We start from the raw sequence: 22,201 nt of genomic DNA, 5'->3' as shown, positions 1-22,201 counted from the left end.
TCCTTCTAAACACACAGATTAATTTCACCTGTTTCTCAGTCTTATAATGCAATCAGTGTCTGTATATTTTCAGTGCAATAACTATATTATCAGTGCAATAACTATATTATCAGTGCAATAACTATAAACCAACTGTTTATAGTTGGAGGAGGCTGTTTCTGAGATTTGTTGATGTTTACAGGTAGTTGGAATTCATGCATCCCTACTGTTTTTCCTTTATGAAAATCCACAAATATGTATTTTACTCTCATAAACCTTGGGTTGTTTCCATTTGTTGACTGTAATGGATGACCTGAAATGTTCAGGATTGAAAATGTACTGGACCTTTTCTTTTATGTTTTTTCCACTGTGTATGCGTTTCACTAGGTTTTCCCTTTAGGGGATTTATAAACAGATTCAAATATATTTTTCTAGTTTTTCTGAAGTATTTTATCTTAAATATTTAACTACTAAATACACTTGGAATTAGTTTATTTAGATGAATGCTGCAGCTACAACTATTTTTTTATCCACAGACGTAAATACTTGAACCATTAGATGAATTCATCCACCTTTGAAACTTTGATCTGCAGTGCAAACTGTGTTAATCTTGTAAATTATTAACAGATGCATGTGTATACATGTGTATCTCTATTTCCACATTCTCATTGATTTTATGCCAAAGAATTAATATTTAATTTTTAAAATGAAAGCAGTTTTAATATTTCTTTAATCTTAAATAGAATTGTAAAGAAATAATACACCTACAGAAATCTCTGTCCAGACGACAATCGTAAAGAATGGATATATATATATGACTGGGTCAGTTTGCTGTACAGCAGAAATTGGCACAACATTGTAAATCAACTATACTTTAATAAGTAAAAATAATACAATTCATGTCACATGCTGTTTCCATTTACCGTACAATCAATGCAGACTATCACCCAAATCATTTTAATTGAAAAATTTGTGTCCATCAAACACTAGTAGAAACTAATAGGCACGACTTCCTCATTCTATTTATAATACAGTACAAAATTAACATTTAAATAAGAACAAATTAATATGTATATTTAATATATGCTCTCTGGTTAGTACAATTTTTTATATGACTCTTTGGCACTTGATTCTACTCCTCATCTATATCCCAGATGAACTTCAAGGGAAAGTCTTTCATCTTCTTTTGGAATATTCTGTCAAATCTTTCATTTTGTGCCACAGTCAGGCGATTCCTCCAGTCTCCAACGGTACCTAGTGGGACAAGAACATGGTCAGCCCCTGGGTGAGGAGGTAGCACTGTCAGGGTAAAATCTTCCTACAACCCACTCTGATCTGTCATCCATGACAAGCTAATCTCTGTTAGTTCTGCATGGGGGTTGACACTTCACTTCTCCTTATACAGGAATGAACTAAGAAACAAATGTAGTCAAGCACATGAAGAAATGCTCAACCTCCCTGATTATTAGAGAAATGCAAATCAAAACTACCACGAGATACCACCTCACACCAGTCAGAATGGCCACCATTAATAAGTCCACAAATAACAAGTCCTGGAGAGGGTGTGGAGAAAAGGGAATCCTCCTGCACTGCTGGTGGGAATGTAAGCTGGTATAACCACTATGGAGGTACCTTAGAAATCTCTACATAGAACTACCATATGACCCAGCAATCCCATTCTTGGGCATATATCCAGACAAAGCTGTCTTTAAAAAGGACACATACATCTGCATGTTCATTGCAGCACTATTCACAATAGCCAAGACATTCAAACAACCCAAATGTCCATCAGCAGATGATTGGATTAGGAAGATGTGTGTGTGTGTGTGTGTGTGTGTGTGTGTGTGTGTGTGTGTGTAAGCAATGGAATACTACTCAGCCATAAAAAGGAATGAAATAATGCCATTTGCAGCAACATGGATGGAACTAGAGACTCTCATCCTGAGTGAAGGAAGTCCAAAAGAGAAAGACAAATAGCATATGATATCACTTATATCTGGAATCTAATATAGGGCATAAATGAACCTTTTCACAGAAAAGAAAGTCATGGACTCACAGAATAGACTTGTGAGGGAGTGGGGTGGTTGGGGAGCTTGGGGTTAATAGATACAAATTATTGCCTTTGGAATGGATTAGCAATGAGATCCTGCTGTGTACCATGGGAACTATGTCTAGTCGCTTATCATGGAGCGTGATAATATGCGAAAATAGAATGTATACATGTATGTGCAACTGGGCCACCATGCAGTAGAGTAGAAAAAAAATTGTATTGGGGAAGTAACTATTTTTAAAAAAAGAAACAAATGTAGGATGCAATAACACAGAAAATAGAGATACAGTCCACATCCTTATCTGTCAGACTTCCCCAACCACTACCTTAAATTACAGCCTTTCTTTAGAAAGAAAAATACTAGAATATACAAGGAGATTAGAACATTCAAATATATTTTACAAAAGCCACATGCCATACTTTGGAAACTACATCTAACAGGTGTTCTTACTGCAACTCCTCAAAGTAAGTAATTCTTTATTTTCATAATTGAAAAAATTAGACCCAAAGATATCAAATCATGAAATCAAAGTTACAGAGGGGCCCCAGAGCTGCCAGTGCTTCAGTTTACATGCTGAAAGTTTGAAGCCATCAAGACAATTTTTGAATAAGGATGAATAATTTGGCATCTTCATCTACCAGATATTCCTGTGTAAATATTATTATTGTCATTTGGTTAGTAAGCTACTACAGGCATGAGAAATACTTTATATCTGATCTAGTTGAGCAATGAAGAGTGAAGTGGATAATAAACAGGACAAAAGAAAAAACAACAATTTTAAACATACCAGTACCTGGAGTTCCTGTTGAGGCATAGCGGAAACGAATCTGACTAGGAATCATAAGTTTTCAGGTTGGATCCCTGGCCTCACTCAGTGGGCTAAGGATCTGGAGTTTCGTTGAGCTGTGTTATAGGGTAAAGATGCGGCTCAGATCCCAGGTTGCTGTGGCTGTGGTGTGGGGAGTAAACACAGCTCCGATTTGACCCCTAGCCTGGGAACCTCATGTGCCACGTGTGCAACCTTAAAAAGCAAAATAAATTAAATTAAATTAAATTAAAATAAAAAACCAGTATCTTAAGCAATTTCAATAAGATCTCCACATAATTAAGCTTAATCAATGTCCATCACATAATGAAAAGTGATGAATATGTGAGATAATTTAAAGTGAACAAATTAGAGACAACCCATTATCATTCAGAATGATATACATTTAAAGATGAAATTAAAATTTTTGAACTTAAGGAGTATCATAAGGAAAAATATTCACTCAACAATTCCTGGCATGTTATAGGAGCATATTAAAAAACAGTCTCATGGTTTTGAATAATTGAATTCATAGCAGATTGGGTTAATAAGGTAGCAATCTACTTTTTTACAATGAAGAAATCTGACCCATGAGAAAATTACTGTATCCAAACCCCCTTCCTCAAAGCAATACACATATTAATGCTACTTTTAGAATATTCTATGAGAAATAAAAGAAATAATTGGAGTTTCTTAGTCGCATATCATTTGCCTTCTTGTAAATTTTGTAAAACTTGCTTGTAAATTTTTAAAACTAGTATCATGTGAGTACAAAGAAAAAAACTAATATTTTCTAGTCAGAACTCTTCTGTTTCCCAGGATTTTTTTCTTTTCTTTTCTTAGGGCCTCATCTGCAGCATGTGGAAGTTCCCGGGTTAGGGGTCAAATTGGAGCTGCAGCTACCAGCTGACACTACAGCTCACGGCAATGCCAGATCCTTAACTCACTGAGCAAGGCCAGGGATTGAACCCACATCATATTGATACTAGCCAGGTTCGTTACCACTGGGCCACAATGGTAACTCCTCCTTGGATATGTTTGAAGGCCATTTTCAGTTAGAATCTCGATTCTCTCTAGAATCCAAATGGCAACACTTGCAAAGACATGTTAGAAGTACTCCTTAATTAGTTGTGGGGCCAAGGACTCTGGGCAACTCTCAACACTCTTGCTGCTATAAACCACTGAGCATCACCTTTGCGAAGAAAATGTCCATCCTTTGTTCTTGGCTTCATTTTAAGTTTTATAATATGATCATAATTTGCTTGTGGATCAAGCTTCATGTTCTCAAATGCAGCCTGCTTTACAACAGCATCCAGATCCTCTTCACTCAACTCTTTTTCAAGAAAACTGCTAATTTTCAGCACAGAACTTTGGAGATCCTGAAAGAATTGTGAGTATGGTAAACTATTGAGCCCATAAAGAGCACATGAGTTCAAGTCTAACACCTTTATCAGACTGGAAAACTAAAAGTGCTTAGGTTCTTTTTCATTCTAAAATTTTATAAGGATGTATTTCCTTCTATGACAATGAGTGCTCTCATTGAGAGTTCTGTTAGAGCTTCCTATTGTTTGATTGTTTCCTTCATTAATTCTTACAATCCATATATTCAGTATATCTTATAGTTTGAGAAATTGTGCCAGGTGCTGGAGAAGGACAAGAGAAAAATAGATATCTGCCTTGAATAGAGTCTAAAACTTTCTGAGGAAAACAGTCAGGCAAGTAATTAAATATCATGGACACAAGAAAGAAAAGCCCAGGTCTAGATGGCTTCACTGGTTATGTCTACCAAATATTTGAAGAATTAATATCAATACTTCTCATATCTTCAGAAGATTGAAGAGGAGGGAATACTTTTAATAAGGAGCATTATGCTCATACCAAGGCAAAAAAAATCTAGAAAAAAGAAAACTAAAGACCAATATCTTTTATGAAAGGTAAAATACAAATATCCTCAATAAATTACTAGCAAAATAAATACAGCAAATTATTGAAAGGATTATATGCCATGATAAGTGGGATTTACTCTTAGGATGCAAGTATGGTGTGACACAGGATAATTAATTAATTAATGTAATAGTGCCTTACAGAATGAAGAAAAAGCATGATGTTCTTGTTCTCAATTGATGTAGAGCAAGCATTTGACAATATTCAACACTTTTTAATGATAAAAACACTAAACAGAAGATTAGAAGTAAACCACTTCAATATAAAAGGCTTATGTAACACAAAATACCACTGCTGATATTATAGTCAATGGTGAAAGACTGGAAGATATTTTGTGAAGATCAGGGACAAGGGTGCCCATTCTTGCCACTTCTATTCAACACAGTACTAGAAATCATAGCCAAAGCAGCTCAAAAAGAAAAAAAATAACCCAAAAGCCTCCAAATTGGAAAGTAAAAAGTAAAATTATTTCTGTTCACAAGTAACATAATTTTATATGCAGAAAACTCTCAAAATAGTAAACTACTCTTCATATAAGACAATGAGCACCCCTCTCCATTAGCGACATGTGACTTCAGTCTCCGAAGATGACTACAGGCTTACAGGTGTATAAGAATCTCTTTGCTGAGGGTTTCCTCCAGTTACAACACAGAAAGGCAAGATCACAGAACGGAAGATTCACTTCCCACCAAAAAAGACTTTCCCCAGGATATACCACTCTGTAGCTCTTTAGCTTCTCCTTTCTATTAAGATTAAAATCTTAACTTTTTTTTTTACATTTTAAAATAAAAAATAATGTAGAAAATGTGTAAAACAAATATGTGTTGAGGTAGTAGTAGTGGGGTCGGGAATGCAGAGTGAGTGATGTCTTATTTCTAAAGTGGATTGGTGAATATATTTGTTCATTATAAATCTGTCTAAATTTTTAATATTTCATATTAAGACAATAAAAGACAACCTAATGTTTTCTATCATCATTATTAATCCAGTTTGTTCACATGTCCCAAGACTCCTCAGTTTTCCTCCATTGGTATCAAGTCAGGCCCAGTTTCTCACTTGGGAAGGTGGATGTAACATACATGGTGTAATAGCGGGTCAGCAGTCCACATGATACTTGACATTATTGGCCATCTGAGCACACAGCACCAGACCGTGCCTTTCTGACTAACTTCTGGATTTTCATTTAACTATGTCCTTTCTTCCCTAAGTTCTTATTAGAAAGTAATCATTCACTAAAGTCCATCTTTAAGAATCAGTGGGTGGAAGAAGACTATGCCATTCTTAGTTGTGAGGTATCTGCTTTTGTGACCTCCTCATGTTCTGCATTTAACCTGTAGCACTACTTTTCACCCATCACCACTACCATCCTGGACTCCATGGCTCTGATCTTCTAAACTTCAGAAGGGAGAAAGGGAAAGATTTGGTTAATAAGGGGACTTTGCCCCAACTTTTGTCTCTAGCCATCCCTATAAAAGGCAGAATAAAGTGCGCAAAAGGATATGCTGAACCTCATAAAAATGATGACCACTTGCCATGTGTCCATGCATTCTGGGGTAGGGAGAGATAAGGACCTCTCTACCCAGAAGTTCCCATGGACCATTCCTCACAACTATGCATGTGTTACCTGACATGGCAAAAAAGGACTTTGCAGATATAATTAAGATTACTAATTAGTTAACCTTAAATTTAGAAGACTAGCCTTGATAATCTAGGTGGGCTCATTGGGAACTAAGGAAACTGTGAGGCAGAAGAGGAGGCAGAAGGAAATGGCAGAGAGATTTCAGCACAGGAAGGACTTACAGGTCATGGATACCTTGGGGATTGAGGGGTCAAATGACAAAGAAATGGGAACCTCACTCCTTAAACCACAAGGGATGAAATCTTCCAACAACCTGAATGATCTTAGAAGTGGATGCTTATCCAGAACTTTCAAATAGAAATACAGCCTTGCCAGCACCCCAGAGACTCTAAGCCAAGAACCCAGCCATCGTGCTGGACCTCTATTTATAGAATTCTAAGACAAAAAGTGGGTGCTGTTTAAATTGTAAACTTATGATCATTTGTTATGGAGCAAGAGAAAACCACTATTACAGTTAACCTTTAAAACAATAAGTGAGTTAGATGATGCCAGAATCACAATTAAAGGTGAAGTGTACAGAATTCTAAGAAAACTGAGAAGTGGCCACTGGCTTAGAAACCAGGCCTGTATGAATACAGAAGCCGTGCTCTTAGAACTGATCCTTGTAATACTGCTGCTAGCAGAGCAGGACCTCCTCCCAATTTAAAATTCTCACATCTTCATTTCTCGATTTTCATTTCTAATGGTATGTTGAATATTTCTTTTTAATCTTTCAAGCCACTAATTTGAGTCTCAGCTGAGGGATCAGGTTCTCTATTTCATTATTTGTGTAACCACACCATAAAAGCTCTAGAAGAGCTTTAAAGATATTTAAATTCTGGCTCTTCTGGAGCTATTATGTATATATGCGTGAGTATTATGTATAATGTGCATACATTGCACAGTTTTTATTTGATTTTACTATTTCTTTTACATTTACAAACCATTTATTTTTATTTACCTTTGAAGTTAGATTTTTTCAATTTATGATATTGGTTTACCAGGAATACTTATTTTAGTGTTGGTATAATGATACAAATAATTTTTCTTTCACATATACTATTATTCATTTGTTTTATAAATAACCCCCTTCTGTTTTGTTTTTTGTTTGGGGGGGTTGTGTGGGTCTTTTTGTCTTTTCTAGGGCTGCATCTGAGGCATATGGAGGTTCCCAGGCTAGGGGTCTAATCAGAGCTGTAGCCGCCGGCCTACACTAGAGCCACAGCAACTCAGGATCCGAGCAACATCTGTGACCTACACCACAGCTTATGGCAATGCTGGATCCTTAACCCACTGAGCAAGGCCAGGGATCCAACCTGCAACCCCATGGTTCCTAATTGGATACATTAACCACTGAGCCATGACAGGAACTTCCCCCTTCTATTTTGAAGTTACATATTATTTTTATGTGTGTACAAACTTTTCAGATTCCTCTACTTTTTTCTTTTTTTTTTGTCTTTTTGTCTTTTAGGGCCTCATGGGTGGCATATGCAGATTCTCAGGCTAGGCGTCTTCAGATTCCTCTATTTTTGAACTAGTACAACACTGTACTGATTATAACTATTTCACGGTAGTTCAAATAAGTAATATGTTTCTTAGTATCCTCTTCTCTATGTATATTAATACACTTTTTGAAAATGTCATAGAATAGTCACACACATTTTTGTTTGTGTTTAATTTAAATTTACTTTTTGAAGAAGCTTATTTAGGTTTCTGATTGTCATTCTGTCAAATCTATATATAACGATAAGACATGTGATCATCTTTTTTATCTTATTTCTCTACAGGAAGAAAATATTATTTCCGGATATGTTTTCCTTTTTAAATTATCTTAAATTATCTTGGACGGTTTTTTAAAATTACTTTTTGGGTATTTTAGAAGTTGTGCACTTTTTTATATAATTTTGCTTCTTTTCCATTTCTCCATTTGTTTTTTTTTTTACCTCTGTGGTATGTTTTTGCTTCTTTTCCATGGTATTAAACTACTTTTTACAATGAAAAAATCTGGAACTTGAAGATAGTAGTAATTCAAACCCCTCCCTCAAAACAATATACACATAAACCTTACTTTTAGAATGTCCAATGAGAAATAAAACAAAAAAGTGGAGTTCTCCTGGCTACATAGACTTTTTGCCTTAAAATAAGATGGTTGGAGTTTCCATTGTGGCACAGCAGAAATGAATCTGAATAACATCTATGAGGATCTGAGTTCAATCCCTGGCCTCACTCAGTGGGCCAGGGATCTGGCATTGCCTTGAGCTGTGGTGTAGGTCACTGTTGCAGCTCTGATGTGACATTGCTGTGGCTGTGGTTTCAGGCTGGCCCCTAGCTTGAGAACTTCCACATGACACAGGTGCAGCCCTAAAAAGCAAAAAGAGAAAAAAGATAGGATTGCTAACAAATTTTAAAGAGTGAGTCATGTGGACTAGAAAGAAAAGAACCCAATGTTTGTCAGGATAGTTCTGCTTCCAAAGAACATTTTCAAGTCCATTTCAGTTAAAACATTTGATTCTCCTCAGGGCCCAAATGGCATTACTTGGAAAAACGTGTGGGAAGCACTCATTAATTAATTTAGGGGGCAGAGGACTCAAGGCAACTCTCAACATTCTTGCTTCTATAAACCACTGAGCATCACCTTTGCACAGATTTCCATCCTTTGTTCTTGTCCAGTTTTCAGATTTTAGAATATAATCAAAATTTGCTTGTGGATCAAGCTTCATGTTCTCAAATGCAGCCCAGTTCACCAAAGCATTCAGACCCTCTTCACTCAGCTGTTTTTCAAAAAAAACAGCTGATTTTTAGCAGAGAACTTCTGAGATCCTGAAAGAAGTGTGAGTATGGGAAATTACTGAGCCAATAAGGAATGCATGAGTTACAGGCCAACATTTTTATCATATTTTGGAAAACCAAAAATGCTTAGGTTTAGAGACAGGATTAAGATGGCAGAATAGAAGGACTGGAGCTCAACTTCTCTCATAACAACAACAAAATTACAACCAAATGCTGAGCAATCTTCAACCAAATGGACTGGAAACTTTCAAAAAGATATCCTACTCCAGAAGACAAAGAGGAGGCCACATCAAGAGGTAGGAGGGGCAACCCCATACTCCCAGTTGGGAAGCCCCACAGACTGGAAAGTAACTGGTTCACAGAGACTCACCTATAGGAATGAGAGTTCTGAGCCCCATGTCAAGTTCCCACTCCTGGAGATCTGGCCTTGGGAGAAAGAGCCCCTGGAGCACCTGGCATTGAAGGCCAGTGAGACTTGTATGCACGAGCCCCACAGGATTTGGGGAAACTGAGACCCCATTCTTAAGAGGCACACAAACTTTCACATGCACTGGGTCCCAGGGCAAAGAAAAGTCTCCATAGGAATCTGGGTCAGACCTGACTGCAGTTTTTGGAGGACCTCCTGGGAAAAGAGGGGGTGAATGTGGCTTGTTGTGAGGGAAGGACATTGGAAGAAAATCTCTCAGTAATATTCAGCAGCATGCATTTCTCTGAAGGTGGCCATTTTGGGAAAATATGCCCCCCCCCCATCAGTGCTGAGAAGTCCCGGGGCAAACAACAATCCAGCTGGGATCACAGCCTCGCCCATCAATAAACAGGCAGCCTGAACACCCACCAGGCACACAGACAGCTCTAATCCCATCCAGAGACAAAGCCCCACCCTGGTACTTCTTACCATCAGAAGTAAGTGAGGCTACAACTCTATTATCTGAAAAAAGGTCACCACACCAAAAACCTATAAAAATCAAAAAAACAGAGAACTATAACTCGGATGAGAGAGAAAGACAAAAACCCAGAAAAACAGCTAAGTTATCAGGAGAGTCTCAGCCTCCAGGAAAAAGACTTTAGACTATTGATGCTGAAGATGATGCAAGACATTGGAACTGGAGGCAAAGATGGATAATTTACAGGAAACACTAAGCAAAGATATACAAGATATAAAACTTAAACAAGAAGAGATGCAAAATATAATCACTGAAATAAAAAATGCACTAGAAGCAGCTAACAGCAGAATACAGGAGGCAGAAGAACAAATAAACAAGGTGGAGGACAGATTAGTAGAAGTTATGAATGCGGAACAGAAAAGAGAAAAAAGATTGAAAACAAATGAAGAGAGTCTCAGAGAACTCTGGGATAATGTTAAACGCACCAAGATCCATATTATAGGGGTGCCAGAAGGAGAAGAGAGAGAGAGACATAAAAAATATTCGAAGAGATAATAGCCAAAAAATTCCCTAACATGAGAAAGGAACCACTCACTCAAATCCAGGAAGGGCATCGAGTACCATATAAAATATAGCCAAGGAGGAACACCCCAAGCTACATATTAATCAAACTGACCAAAATTAAAGACAGAAAGAAAATCTTGAAAGCAGCTAGGGAAAAACAACAAATAACATAAAAGGGGACCCCAATAAGGTTATCAGCAGATTTTTCAGCAGAAACTCTGCAGGCCAAAGGGAATGGCATGATATGCTTAACGTGATGAAAGGAAAGAATCTCGAACCAAGATTACTCTACCCAGCAAGGCTCTCATTCAGATTTGAAGGAGAAATCAAAAGCTTCACAGATAAGCAAAAACTAAGAAAATTCAGCAACACTAAACCAGCTTTACAACAAATACTAAAGGAACTTCTCTAGGCAGAAAAAAAAGCCACAACAGGAAACAAAAATTCCACAAATGACAAGGCTCACCAGTAAAGGTATATATATAGTAAAGATACGAAATCATCTAGACACAATTATGCCACCAAAAGCAGAAATCATGAGAAGAGGTGGGGACAAATGCAGGATACTGGAGATGCAGTTGCAGTTAAGAAACCAACAACCTGAAACAATCTCCTGTATATATATATATAAACTCTTATATCAAAACTTCAGAATAATTGCAAACCAAAAATCTACAATTGATACACAAATAAGAAAAATCAACTCAAATACAACACTAAAGATAGTCATCAAACCACAAGAGGAGAGAACAAGAGAAGTAAGAAAGAAAAAAGAGAAACAAAAACAAATCCAAAGCAATGAATAAAATGGCAATAAGAACATACATACCAATAATTACCTTAAATGTTAATGGAATAAACACCCCAACCAAAAGACATAGACTGGCTGAATGGATACAAAAGCAAGACCCATATATATGCTGTCTTCAAGAGACCCACTTTAACACCCCACTTACAGCAATGGACACATCAACAAGACAGGAAATCAAAAAAGAAACACAGGCCCTGAATAAAGCATTAAAACAGATGGACTTAATAAATATTTATAGGACATTCCATCCAAAAGCAACGGAATACACATTCTGCTCAAGTGCACATGGAACATTCTCTAAGATTGATCACATCCCTGGCTACAAATCAAACCTCAGTCACTTTAGGAAAACTGAAATCATATCAAGCATCTTTTCCAAACTCAATGCTATACAATTGGAAATCAACAACAAGAAAAAAACTACCAAAAAAAAAAAAAACACATGGAGACGCAACAATGTTAGCACAAACAACCAATGGATCACTGAACAAATCAAAGAGGAAATTAAAAAATACCTAGAAGGAGAGGATAACAAAGATAGGACACTCCAAAACCTGTGGGATGGAGCAAAAGTCATTCTAAGAGGAAAGTTTATAGCAATACAAGCCCACCTCAGGAAACAAGAAGAAGCTCAAATAAACAAGCTAACATTACATCTAAAGCAGCTTGAGAGAGAAGAACAGACAAGACCTAAAGTTAGCAAAAGGAAAAAAATCATAATGATCAGAGCAGAAATAAATGAAAGAGAAACAAGGAAAATGATAGAAAAGATCAATAAAAAAAAGCTCATTCTTTGAAAAGATCAGCAAAATTGATACTCAGTGACACTTATTAAGAAAAAAAGAGAGAGAACTCAAATCATTAACATGACAAATAAAAAAGAGGTAACAACGGACATCACAGAAATACAAAGGATCAGAAGAGACTACTATATGCAACTATATACCAATAAAACAGAAAACCTAGAAGAAATGGACAAATCCTTAGAAAGGTACAATCTTCCAAGACTAAACCAAGATGAAACAGAAAAGATGAACAGACCAATCACAAGTACTGAAATCGAAACTGCGATTAAAAAACTTCCAACAAACAAAAGTCCAGGACCAGATGGCTTCACAGGATAGATCTATCAAGCATTTAGAGAAGAGCTAATGCCTATCCTTCTGAACCTATTCCAAAAGATCGCAGAGGAAGGGAATACTTCCAAACTCCTTCTATGAGGCCACCATCACCCTGATACCAAAACCAGACAAAGATACCACACAAAAAAAGAAAACTACAGGCCAATTTCACTGATGAACATAGATGCAAAAATCCTCAACAAAATGCCAGCAAACAGAATCAAACACTACATTAAAAGGATTATACATCATGATCAAGTGGGATTTATCCCAGGGATGCAAGGGTTCTTCAATATCCACAAATCCATCAGTGTGATACACCACATTAACAACCTGAAGAATAAAAATCATATGATCCTCTCAATAGACACAGAAAAAGCCTTTGACAAAATCCAACACCCATTTCTGATAAAACCCTTCAGAAAGTGGGCATAGCAGGAACCTACCTCAACGTGATAAAGGTCATATATGACAAACCCACAGCTGACATCATTCTCAATGGTGAAAAGCTGAAAGAATTCCCACTGAGATCAGCAACAAGACAAGGATGTCCTCTCTCGCCACTACTCTTCAACATAGTTTTGGAAGTCCCTAGCCACAGCAATCAGAGAAGTAAAAGAGATAAAAGGAATCCAAATTGGAAAGGAAGAAGTAAAACTATCACTATTTGCAGATGACATGGTACTACACCTAGAGAATCCTAAAGACTCTACCAGAAAACTGTTAGAGCTCATCCATGCATTTGGCAAAGTTGCAGGATCCAAATTAATACACAGAAACTGATGGCATTTCTATACACCAACAATGAAAGATCAGGAAAAGAAATTAGGGAAGCAATCCCATTTACCATCACATCCGAAAGAATAAAATACCTAGGAGTAAGCCTACCTAAAGAGACAAAAGACCTGTACTCTGAAAACTATAAGCCACTGATGAAAGAAATGAAAGATGACACAAACAGATGGAAAGACATACCATGCTCTTGGATTGGAAGAGTCAGTATGATCAAAATGACTATACTACCCAAGGCAATCTACAGATTCCATGCAATCCCTGTCAAATTACCAAGGACATTTTTCACAGAACTCAAACAAAATATTTTGAAGTTTGTTTGGAAGCATAAAAGACCCAGAATAGCCAAAGACATCCTGAAAAAGAAAAATGGAGCTGGAGGCATTAGGCTCCTGGATTTAAGACTATGCTACAAAGCAACAGTCAACAAAACCGTATGGTACTGGCTCAAAGACAGAAATATACATCAGTGGAACAGGATAGAAAGCCCAGAATTAAACCCATGCGCCTACAGCCAACTCATCTATGACAAAGGAGGCAAGGATATACAATGGAGAAAAGACAGCTTGTTCAATAAGTGGTGCTGGGAAAACTGGACAGCCACATGGAAAAGAATGAAATGAGAACACTCCCTAACACCATACACAAAAATAAACTCCAAATGGATTAAAGACCTAGACATAAGACCAGACACTATCAAACTCTTAGAGGAAAACATAGGCCAAACCCTCTCTGACATAAACGACAGCAACATCTTCTCAGATCCACTTCTTAGAGTATTGACAATAAAAAGAAAAATAAACAAATGGACCTAATCAAACTTCAAAGTTTCTGCACAGCAAAGGAAACCCTAAGCAAAACGAAAAGACAACCCACAGAATGGGAGAAAATCTTTGCAAATGAATCAACTGGCAAGGGATTCATCTCCAAAATTTATAAACACCTCCTACTGCTCCATACCAAAAAAACAAACGACCCCATCAAAAAATGGGTAGAAGATCTAAACAGACAGATCTCCAAAGAAGACATACAGATGGCCAAAAGACACATGAAAAGATGTTCCACATCACTCCTCATTAGAGAAACGCAAATCAAAACCCCTCTGAGGTACCGCCTTACACCAGCCAGAATGGCCATCATCCAAAAGCCTACAAACAATAAGTGCTGGAGAGGGTGTGGTGAAAAAGGAACCCTAGTACACTGTGGGTGGGAATGTAAATTGTGCAACCACTGTGAAAAAACTGTATGAGAGATTCCTCAGAACACTAAACATAGAACTACCATTTGATCCAGCAATCCCACTCCTGGGCATCTACCCAGAGAAAACCATGACTCTCAAAGACACATGTACTCCAATGTGCATTGCAGCACTATTTGCAATAGCCAAGACATGGAAGCAAGCTAAATGTCCATCGACAGAGGAATGGATCAAGAAGATGTGGTACATATACACAATGGAACATTACTCAGCCATTAAAGTGAAAGAAATACTGGCATTTTTAGCAACATGGATGGACCTAGAAATTATCATGCTAAGTGAAGTCAGCCGTACAATGAGATACCAACATCAAATGCTTTCACTGACATGTGGAATCTGAAAAAGGACTCAAGGAACTTCTTTGCAGAACAGATGCTGACTCACAGACCTTGGAAAACTTACGGTTTCCAAAGGAGACAGTTTGAGGGGGTTGGGGGAATGCGCTGGGTTTGGGGATGGAAATCCTATAAAATTGGATTGTGACGATTATTGTACAACTATAAATGTAATAAATTCATTGAGTAATAAAAAAAATTAAAAACTAAACCAAAAACAAACAATAAAGAACAACAACAAAAAATTATGTCACAGAAATATTTTTAAACCTTTTCTATGAAGGAAAAAACCTTTCTTCAGATATTGTTCTCAAACCCCACACATGCACATATTTTCAAATATGATTATTAAAATTTTCTGATTTTATTTCACATGTTAACAATACATATGAAATTATGAGAATATACATAGTCACCACACACATTGTTTACAGTGTAATTTTATAATATATAGCAAGTATTTTTAATGCTAGTACATAAAATTCTATTTTTTTAATGGTTTAGTAGCATTTTGCTTTATGACTATACAACACTGTGTATTAATGAATTCGTAGATTTCAGCAAACGAACATAATATATTGTAATAAACATTCTTGAAGTTTTTTGCACTTTTTTTTTGGTTCTAGTGAAATCTTTCCTTAAGAGTGAAGTTTTCGGTTTAAATTGTCCAAATATTTTAGATATTGGTAGATATTATCTACTTGCCTTTAAACATGTATCAACTTATGCTTCATCAAATAGCATAAAAAGAATGTTTTTTTTTTGTTTGCACTCTCACCACTAGTTGGAATATGCTAATTTGATAGCAAAAAACAATCTCCTTCATGAGCAATTGTAATCCTTTTGGTTTTAACAAATTTGAGCATCTTTTCATATATTTTTAGGCCTTGAAATACCCTTTGTATTCCTTACTCATTTTTCTTTAGATTGTTCTTTATTTACTGTTTTGCAGAAGTATTTATATGAGACAAGTATTGTTCTAATTTACAATTTACCATATATATATACACATACATTGTATTTTCCTTTTCAGGGCTACACCTGCAGTGTATGAACGTTCCCAGGCTAGGAGTTGAATTGGAGCTGCAGCTGCTGGACTACACCACAGCCACAGCAACACCAGATCCAAGCCACATCTGTGATCTAAACCACAATGCCGGATCCTTACCCACTGAGCTAGGCTAAGAATTGAGCTTGCATCCTCAATGATACTAGTCAGGTTGCTTATCAGTGAGCCACAGCTGGAGTTCCTACCTTTAATACTTTTTGAATGATTTTAATTTTTTTTGTCTTTTTGCCATTTCTTGGGCTGCTCCCATGGCATATGGAGGTTCCCAGCCTAGGGGTCGAATCGGAACCGTAGCCACCAGCCTACAATAGAGCCACAGCAACATGGGATCCGAGCCGCATCTGCAACCTACACCACAGCTCATGGCAACACCAGATCCTTAACCCACTGAGCGAGGCCAGGGATTGAACCCACAACCTCATGATTCCTAATCAGATTCGTTAACCACTGAGCCACAATGGGAATTCCCTGAATGATTTTAATTTTATAGAAGTAATCTATCACTATGTCTTTCATAGTGTCTGAATATTTGTCTTCTGAAGAGAACACTTTTCCCCCACAAAAATTATACAAAAACACTCCAGGTGTTTTTTACTGTTAATTTTATTGATTTTTTTAATAATTAATTTAAAACATTATGGTATTGCATATGATTTGAAATATTTGCATATTTGTCAAGGGGTTGACAAATTGACCGGATATGATTTATTTAAGCATTTGCTCTTTCTCTATCATTTTGAAGTCTACATTTTGATACAGTTTCCATAGTTATTTTCTCTGATCTTCATTTTCCATTCCCAAAACAAGTAGACCTATGTAATATGTGGCACTTCTTCACTGTTTAAACTATTATAGATGATAAGGCAATACCTCACTAATCTCATTTTTAATATGTTAATTCTCCCTTGACATTGATTAGATATTGATTACAATAGATTGATAGAAATTAATCCTGGGACAAACACTCCAGTAGTCCATTCAGTAACATTCCTTTGCTCTTTATTTATCAAGTCTTTCATGTCCATTATATGCACTCTGTTTTTCTTTGCTTCTTACACATTTTTTCTTACTTTCTAATCTTTTCAAACATGTATTATGGACTGGAATTTTTTTCACTCTTGTATTTCATTTAGTTATTACCATTATTAAAATGACATTTGTTTTGTTACACTGTTATATTTGGCTTCCTTAAACTCTTTTATTAGTTTTCTCTATATTCTCTGGAATATATTTCTTCTTCAAATAAAAATACATTTTATTTTCCTTTGCTTTCCTGTATTTGTACTTCTTGTTTCTCTATTTCAGTAGTTAAAATCTGCAGGAAAATTAGAATAAAAAAGGTGATGACAAATATTCCTCTCTTGTCCATTACTCTCCAGAAATTTTAGTATCTTCCCCTTTTTTTTGGTGTTTGTTTCATTTTGTTATTGATATTTGAGGCAAATAACATTGAGAAATATTTCGTTTCTTCCTATCATAGTTTACTTGGAGTTTAATTTTATTTTTGTTTTTACTCTTCAGAAAAGATCTAATCATATAAAATGCTTTTTTTTTTTTGGCAACTCTAAAAGTACCATGTCCTCTCCTCCCAAGTTCATCTAGAGTGAAATGAAATCCACTAATAATTTACTGATGTTATAATTTACTTGCTTATAGCATAGTCCAAGTTTTATCCAACTCCTGAAAGAGTCTTGATAAATTTGACTCGGGCATTTTTATCTGTAATTGCTCTATCTTTATTTGATTTTAATGTTAGTGTGTTCTAGTCTTACAAAATAATTTTAGAAGTTTTTTGTATTTTTGCTAAGTTATCAGTTTTAAAAATGTAAATCAATAGAATTTTCTGAATAATTTGGTTAATTTATAAATGTATCTTACTCTGTTAGGCTTCTAGTTCCAAAATTTTTTCATTTTTCTCATCAGTTTCTTTAAATGAGCTGCCTTTCCCTAGTCCAGTATTCTAATTTTACTTTCAAAATGAATTATCCCCATTTCATCTAGCAAAGCATTGAAAAATTATGACGTATTCTTTTAGGAGCTGATGATTTTCCTTTTATTCTGTGATTAAAACTTTTTCATTCATCATAAAAAATATTTTACATTCTTTCCTTTGTACATTTTTCTGCGATATCATTTTTTATTTTATATATGTATATTTCAGAAGATCAGGTTTTTAATACACATAATTTAATATTTTTTACTACATCGATTTGTTTTTCAAATATTTATTTGCATTTATTTTTTTCTCTTCTTTAAGTGCTAACATTATTATTTCCTACATTTATCTTTCTAATATTGACATTTTATAATGAATATCCTTGTCAGTATAGCTATGTGTATAATTTTGTTACTGTCTAAATAATGTTTTATTTCAGTTTTACTTTTCCCATCATTCCAAGTTTTTTGGAAATGATTTATTTCCAAGTGTTTATAAATTTTTTTCTTTAACTTTTTAAAATTGTGGATTATTAGTATGAGGGCGCTATCATTAAGTCATGGTAATGTAATAGTTCTGAATTTTGAAATCACTAAAAAATTGATAGCCAATTACATTCTAATTTTTTAATATGTTCAATAACTAAATGAGAAAATGGTGTATATTCTCTATGTGGAGAACAAACACACATGAAATAGATTTTGTAAATTTATTACGTTAATCATTTTATCCTTAGGCCTAAAATGGGCTTAAATCTTCTACTAAGATTGTCACTAAATCAAAATATGTATAGACTTCCTTGAAACTGTATTGGTTAGGTTTTTTTTTTTTTTTTTTCAGGGCCGTGCATATGGAAGTTCCCAGGCTGGGGGTTGAGTCAGAGCTACAGCTGCCCGCCTACACCACATCCTCAGCAATGCTGGATCTGAGCCTTGTCTGTGACCTACACTACAGCTCAAGGCAACACCGGATCATTAATGCATTAAGTGAGGCCAGGGTTCAAACATGCATCCTCACAGATACTAGTCAGATTCATAACCACTGAGCCACAACAGAACTCCTTGGTTAGGTTTTTCTATGTGTTCTTTAGTACACAGAGATTACTGCTCTGTTGCCCACTGCAAACAAATTAGATATTTTCCTGTTAAATCATTTGGCTTTCATTGTAATTAACTTTATTTAAAAAAATTTTTTTTGGTACTTAACTTTAGATTACTTGTGACTCTTTTCCTGGTACTTTGTCATATGTCTTTGTTCTTGATTTTCAATATTATTTTCTGCTGCTGTATAATTTAAAAGTTTTATTAAGTCATTCTACCAGATCTATGCTTTCCCTACATTGATTACTTAGGTTTATCCAACATTCTATTATTATGACACATGCTGCCCTGGACATATTTGAGCATGTGCCATGGTGGACATCGGCATGAGTTTCACTGGAGTTCACAGCCGAGAAGAGAACTGCGAAGACACAAAGTGTGAAAACATTAAACTGCTATTTTTAAAACAAAGCAATTTTACCAGTTTATGTTGATATCAATAATGTATGAGTCCTTATTTTCTTTTAATAATTTTTCCTGTCAGATTGGATAATTTTTATCAATTTTGTAATCATAAAATAGTGTCTTAAACTGATCTTTGTTGGCATTTTAAAATCAGTAATGAAATTAAGCACTTTTTGATATGGCTATTGGCCATGATTATTTTTCAGTCTGTGAAATGATTGTAACATTTGCTCAGCTTTTTATGTTGTTTATCTTTTTTTAAATTTATTGAATAATTTTATATAGATGCATTTATGTGTTCTGGATACTAATCTATTATTAGTTACATGTGTTGCATCTATTATATTTTCTTGCTTCCTATAATGCTCTGTGGTGTTTTGATTAACATCATTCTTAATTTTAATGTAGTCCAATTTATCAATTTTTATTATCAATAAAATTTTTCCTTCTTATTAAATCCTTTCCTTATCCAAGACCAGAAATATATTCTTTATTTTCTTATATGTCAGAGTTTTGCTTTTCTATATAAATTGTAATTCACTTTTAGATGTGCTTTTGTGTCAGGTGTGAGGTAGAAATTAATTTTCTTTCTTTATGGAGAATTATTTGAGACATCATCTGTAAAGTAGTTTTTCCTTTTTTCTCTGCTCTCCAAGGCTACTTTGATTGTGTATCATATATCAATGCTCATAAAGTTTACATTGAATAGATCTTTTATGCCAGGTAATTTGCAATCATAATCAAACTTACAAATAAATTTAATAATAAAAATTAGTCATATGCTTGTACATGTGAAATGTTATGTGAATAAATTGATTTATTCCAACAATCTTATGTAGCCAAAAATTGGGAATAATCTAAATTTTCATGAGTAGTAAACTGGATAAAATAAGTTATTATGTATTCATGTGATGAAATACTATGTAGGCTTTAAAAAACACTGTAAAGATAACCCAGAATTGTGAAAATTGTTTTATTATTCTCCCTGCAGATTGTTTACATCTATAGAAACCCCAAGGATGTTTTGATTTCCTTTTTTCATATTTCAAATTATATGGTTATGTTAGAAGCTTCAGACAACATCGAACATTTCATGGAAAGGTTACTCGATTGAAAAGGTGACAATTTATTTATCAAGCAAAAAAAATCACAATTTATCAAGCAATTTATTAATGTATTTAAGAGACTGTGTTACCATTTAGTTTAATTCTCAAGTCTAGGGAGCATATTTTAGTGAGATGAACATGGATAATCACAGACTGCAATGTTGCAATTATCTGTCAACTTAACCTGCCACTCCATGGCTGTTCTATCCTCATCAGGATGACTTTGGGAATAGTCAAGGATGCAAAAAAATATTTTGACCAGATCAAAAGTGATCTGCAAATGGCCTAGCAATTCAAACTGATCCAAAGCTAGATCCAAAGTTGTATTTTGCAATAACTATTGTTCAAGCGTGGATGTAGTTTTGGGGCTCTGAAATGGCCCTCGAGTAGGCCTAGTCAGGCAGCTGTGGAATGTTGATTTCAACACTGAGGAAAATAAATTGATGCAGAAAGCATGTAGAGTGTGGAATCAGGGCTCTCACTCACTTAGCCAATTCTATTGTTGTTCTTTCTCACTGGATATAGCTAAAGTTGCTACACACAGATCTTAAAATAGACAATAATGGGAAAAATATACACATATGTTTTCAGGTGGAGGAAGTAGGAAAAACAAGGGCTTGCCTTATGTAAATGTTCAAATTTAGTGCCTTGGGATTTTTATTACTGAATTCCTCATTTCCTTCAGACAAAGGATACTTGAAAAGGCAGGTTTCTTTTAAAATGATGGAATTGTTCCCCAAAACCAGTTTTAAAAGGTAACATACATCGATGTCCATTGGTAGGAGGTTTATGTGTCTTTCTGAGGATTGCTGAACGGAAGAGTGAGTCTAATTTTCTGTTCCATGGGTGCGGTAACTTTACCTTGTCATTTCTGAGTTTCCCCGCAGTGGTAGTAGGAAGCCTTTGGTTTGATCATATTAGAGGTTGGTATGAGCATAGACATACTTCAATATTCTATTCATGATGTATGAGATGAAGATGTTTGACATCTTGACATTATTAAGTCTTCCAATTCATGAATACCGGATGTTGCTCCAGTTATTTGTGTCTTGTTATTTATTTATTTATTTTTTGCAATGCTTTTTGGTTTTCAGAAAAAATTCCTTTCACTTCTTGGCTAAGTTTATTCTTCAGTATTTTATTATTTTTGTTGCCATTATAGGTAGTTATTTTTTAATTTCCTTTTGGATTGTTCACTTTTAGTGTAAAGTAATGCAACTGATTTTTGTATGTTTTGTACTGTGTGACTTTTTTGGATTTATTTATTGGTCCTAAAAGTTGTTTTATGGAATCTTTAGGATTTTTCTAGATTTAAAATTATATTATCTGTGAACAGAGATAATTTTACTTCTTACTTTCCAATTTGAATGTCTTTTATTTCTTTTTCTTACCAATTGCTCTGGCTTGGTCTTCCAGTTCTGTTTTGAAAAGAAGTGGTAAGAATGGACATCTTTGCCTTGTTCCTGATCTTCATGAAAGTCTTTCAACATGGACTATAAATTAGCAGTAGGTATTTCATATTGAACAGGTTTTTCTATGTTGAGGTAGTTTCCTCCTAATATCCCTTTGTTTAGCATTTTCAAATTTTTAATTTTCTTTTTTATGGCCATAGCTGTGGCATAGGGAAGTTCCC

General features: G+C 35.2%; 1 protein-coding gene across 1 annotated transcript in view; it reads right to left on the bottom strand.

Annotated features, from left to right (window-relative positions):
* Positions 1-1,111: 1,111 nt before the first annotated feature.
* LOC125120655 (amine sulfotransferase-like) overlaps positions 1,112-22,201 on the bottom strand; it is a 57,863-nt gene continuing 36,773 nt past the window's right edge. Inside the window, exons 2-3 of the mRNA XM_047769145.1 lie at positions 4,028-4,214; positions 1,112-1,233 (exon numbers count right to left, since the gene is read on the bottom strand). Of these exons, the coding sequence (XP_047625101.1) occupies positions 1,112-1,233; positions 4,028-4,214 (309 nt within the window). The remainder of the gene's footprint in view (positions 1,234-4,027; positions 4,215-22,201) is intronic.

This window comes from Phacochoerus africanus, chromosome 2, assembly GCF_016906955.1.
Source record: "Phacochoerus africanus isolate WHEZ1 chromosome 2, ROS_Pafr_v1, whole genome shotgun sequence".
In the NCBI taxonomy this organism is placed as follows: Eukaryota; Metazoa; Chordata; class Mammalia; order Artiodactyla; family Suidae; genus Phacochoerus; species Phacochoerus africanus.
Note: the sequence above shows the minus strand (reverse complement) of the source record. Positions and strands in the feature narration are given on the sequence as shown.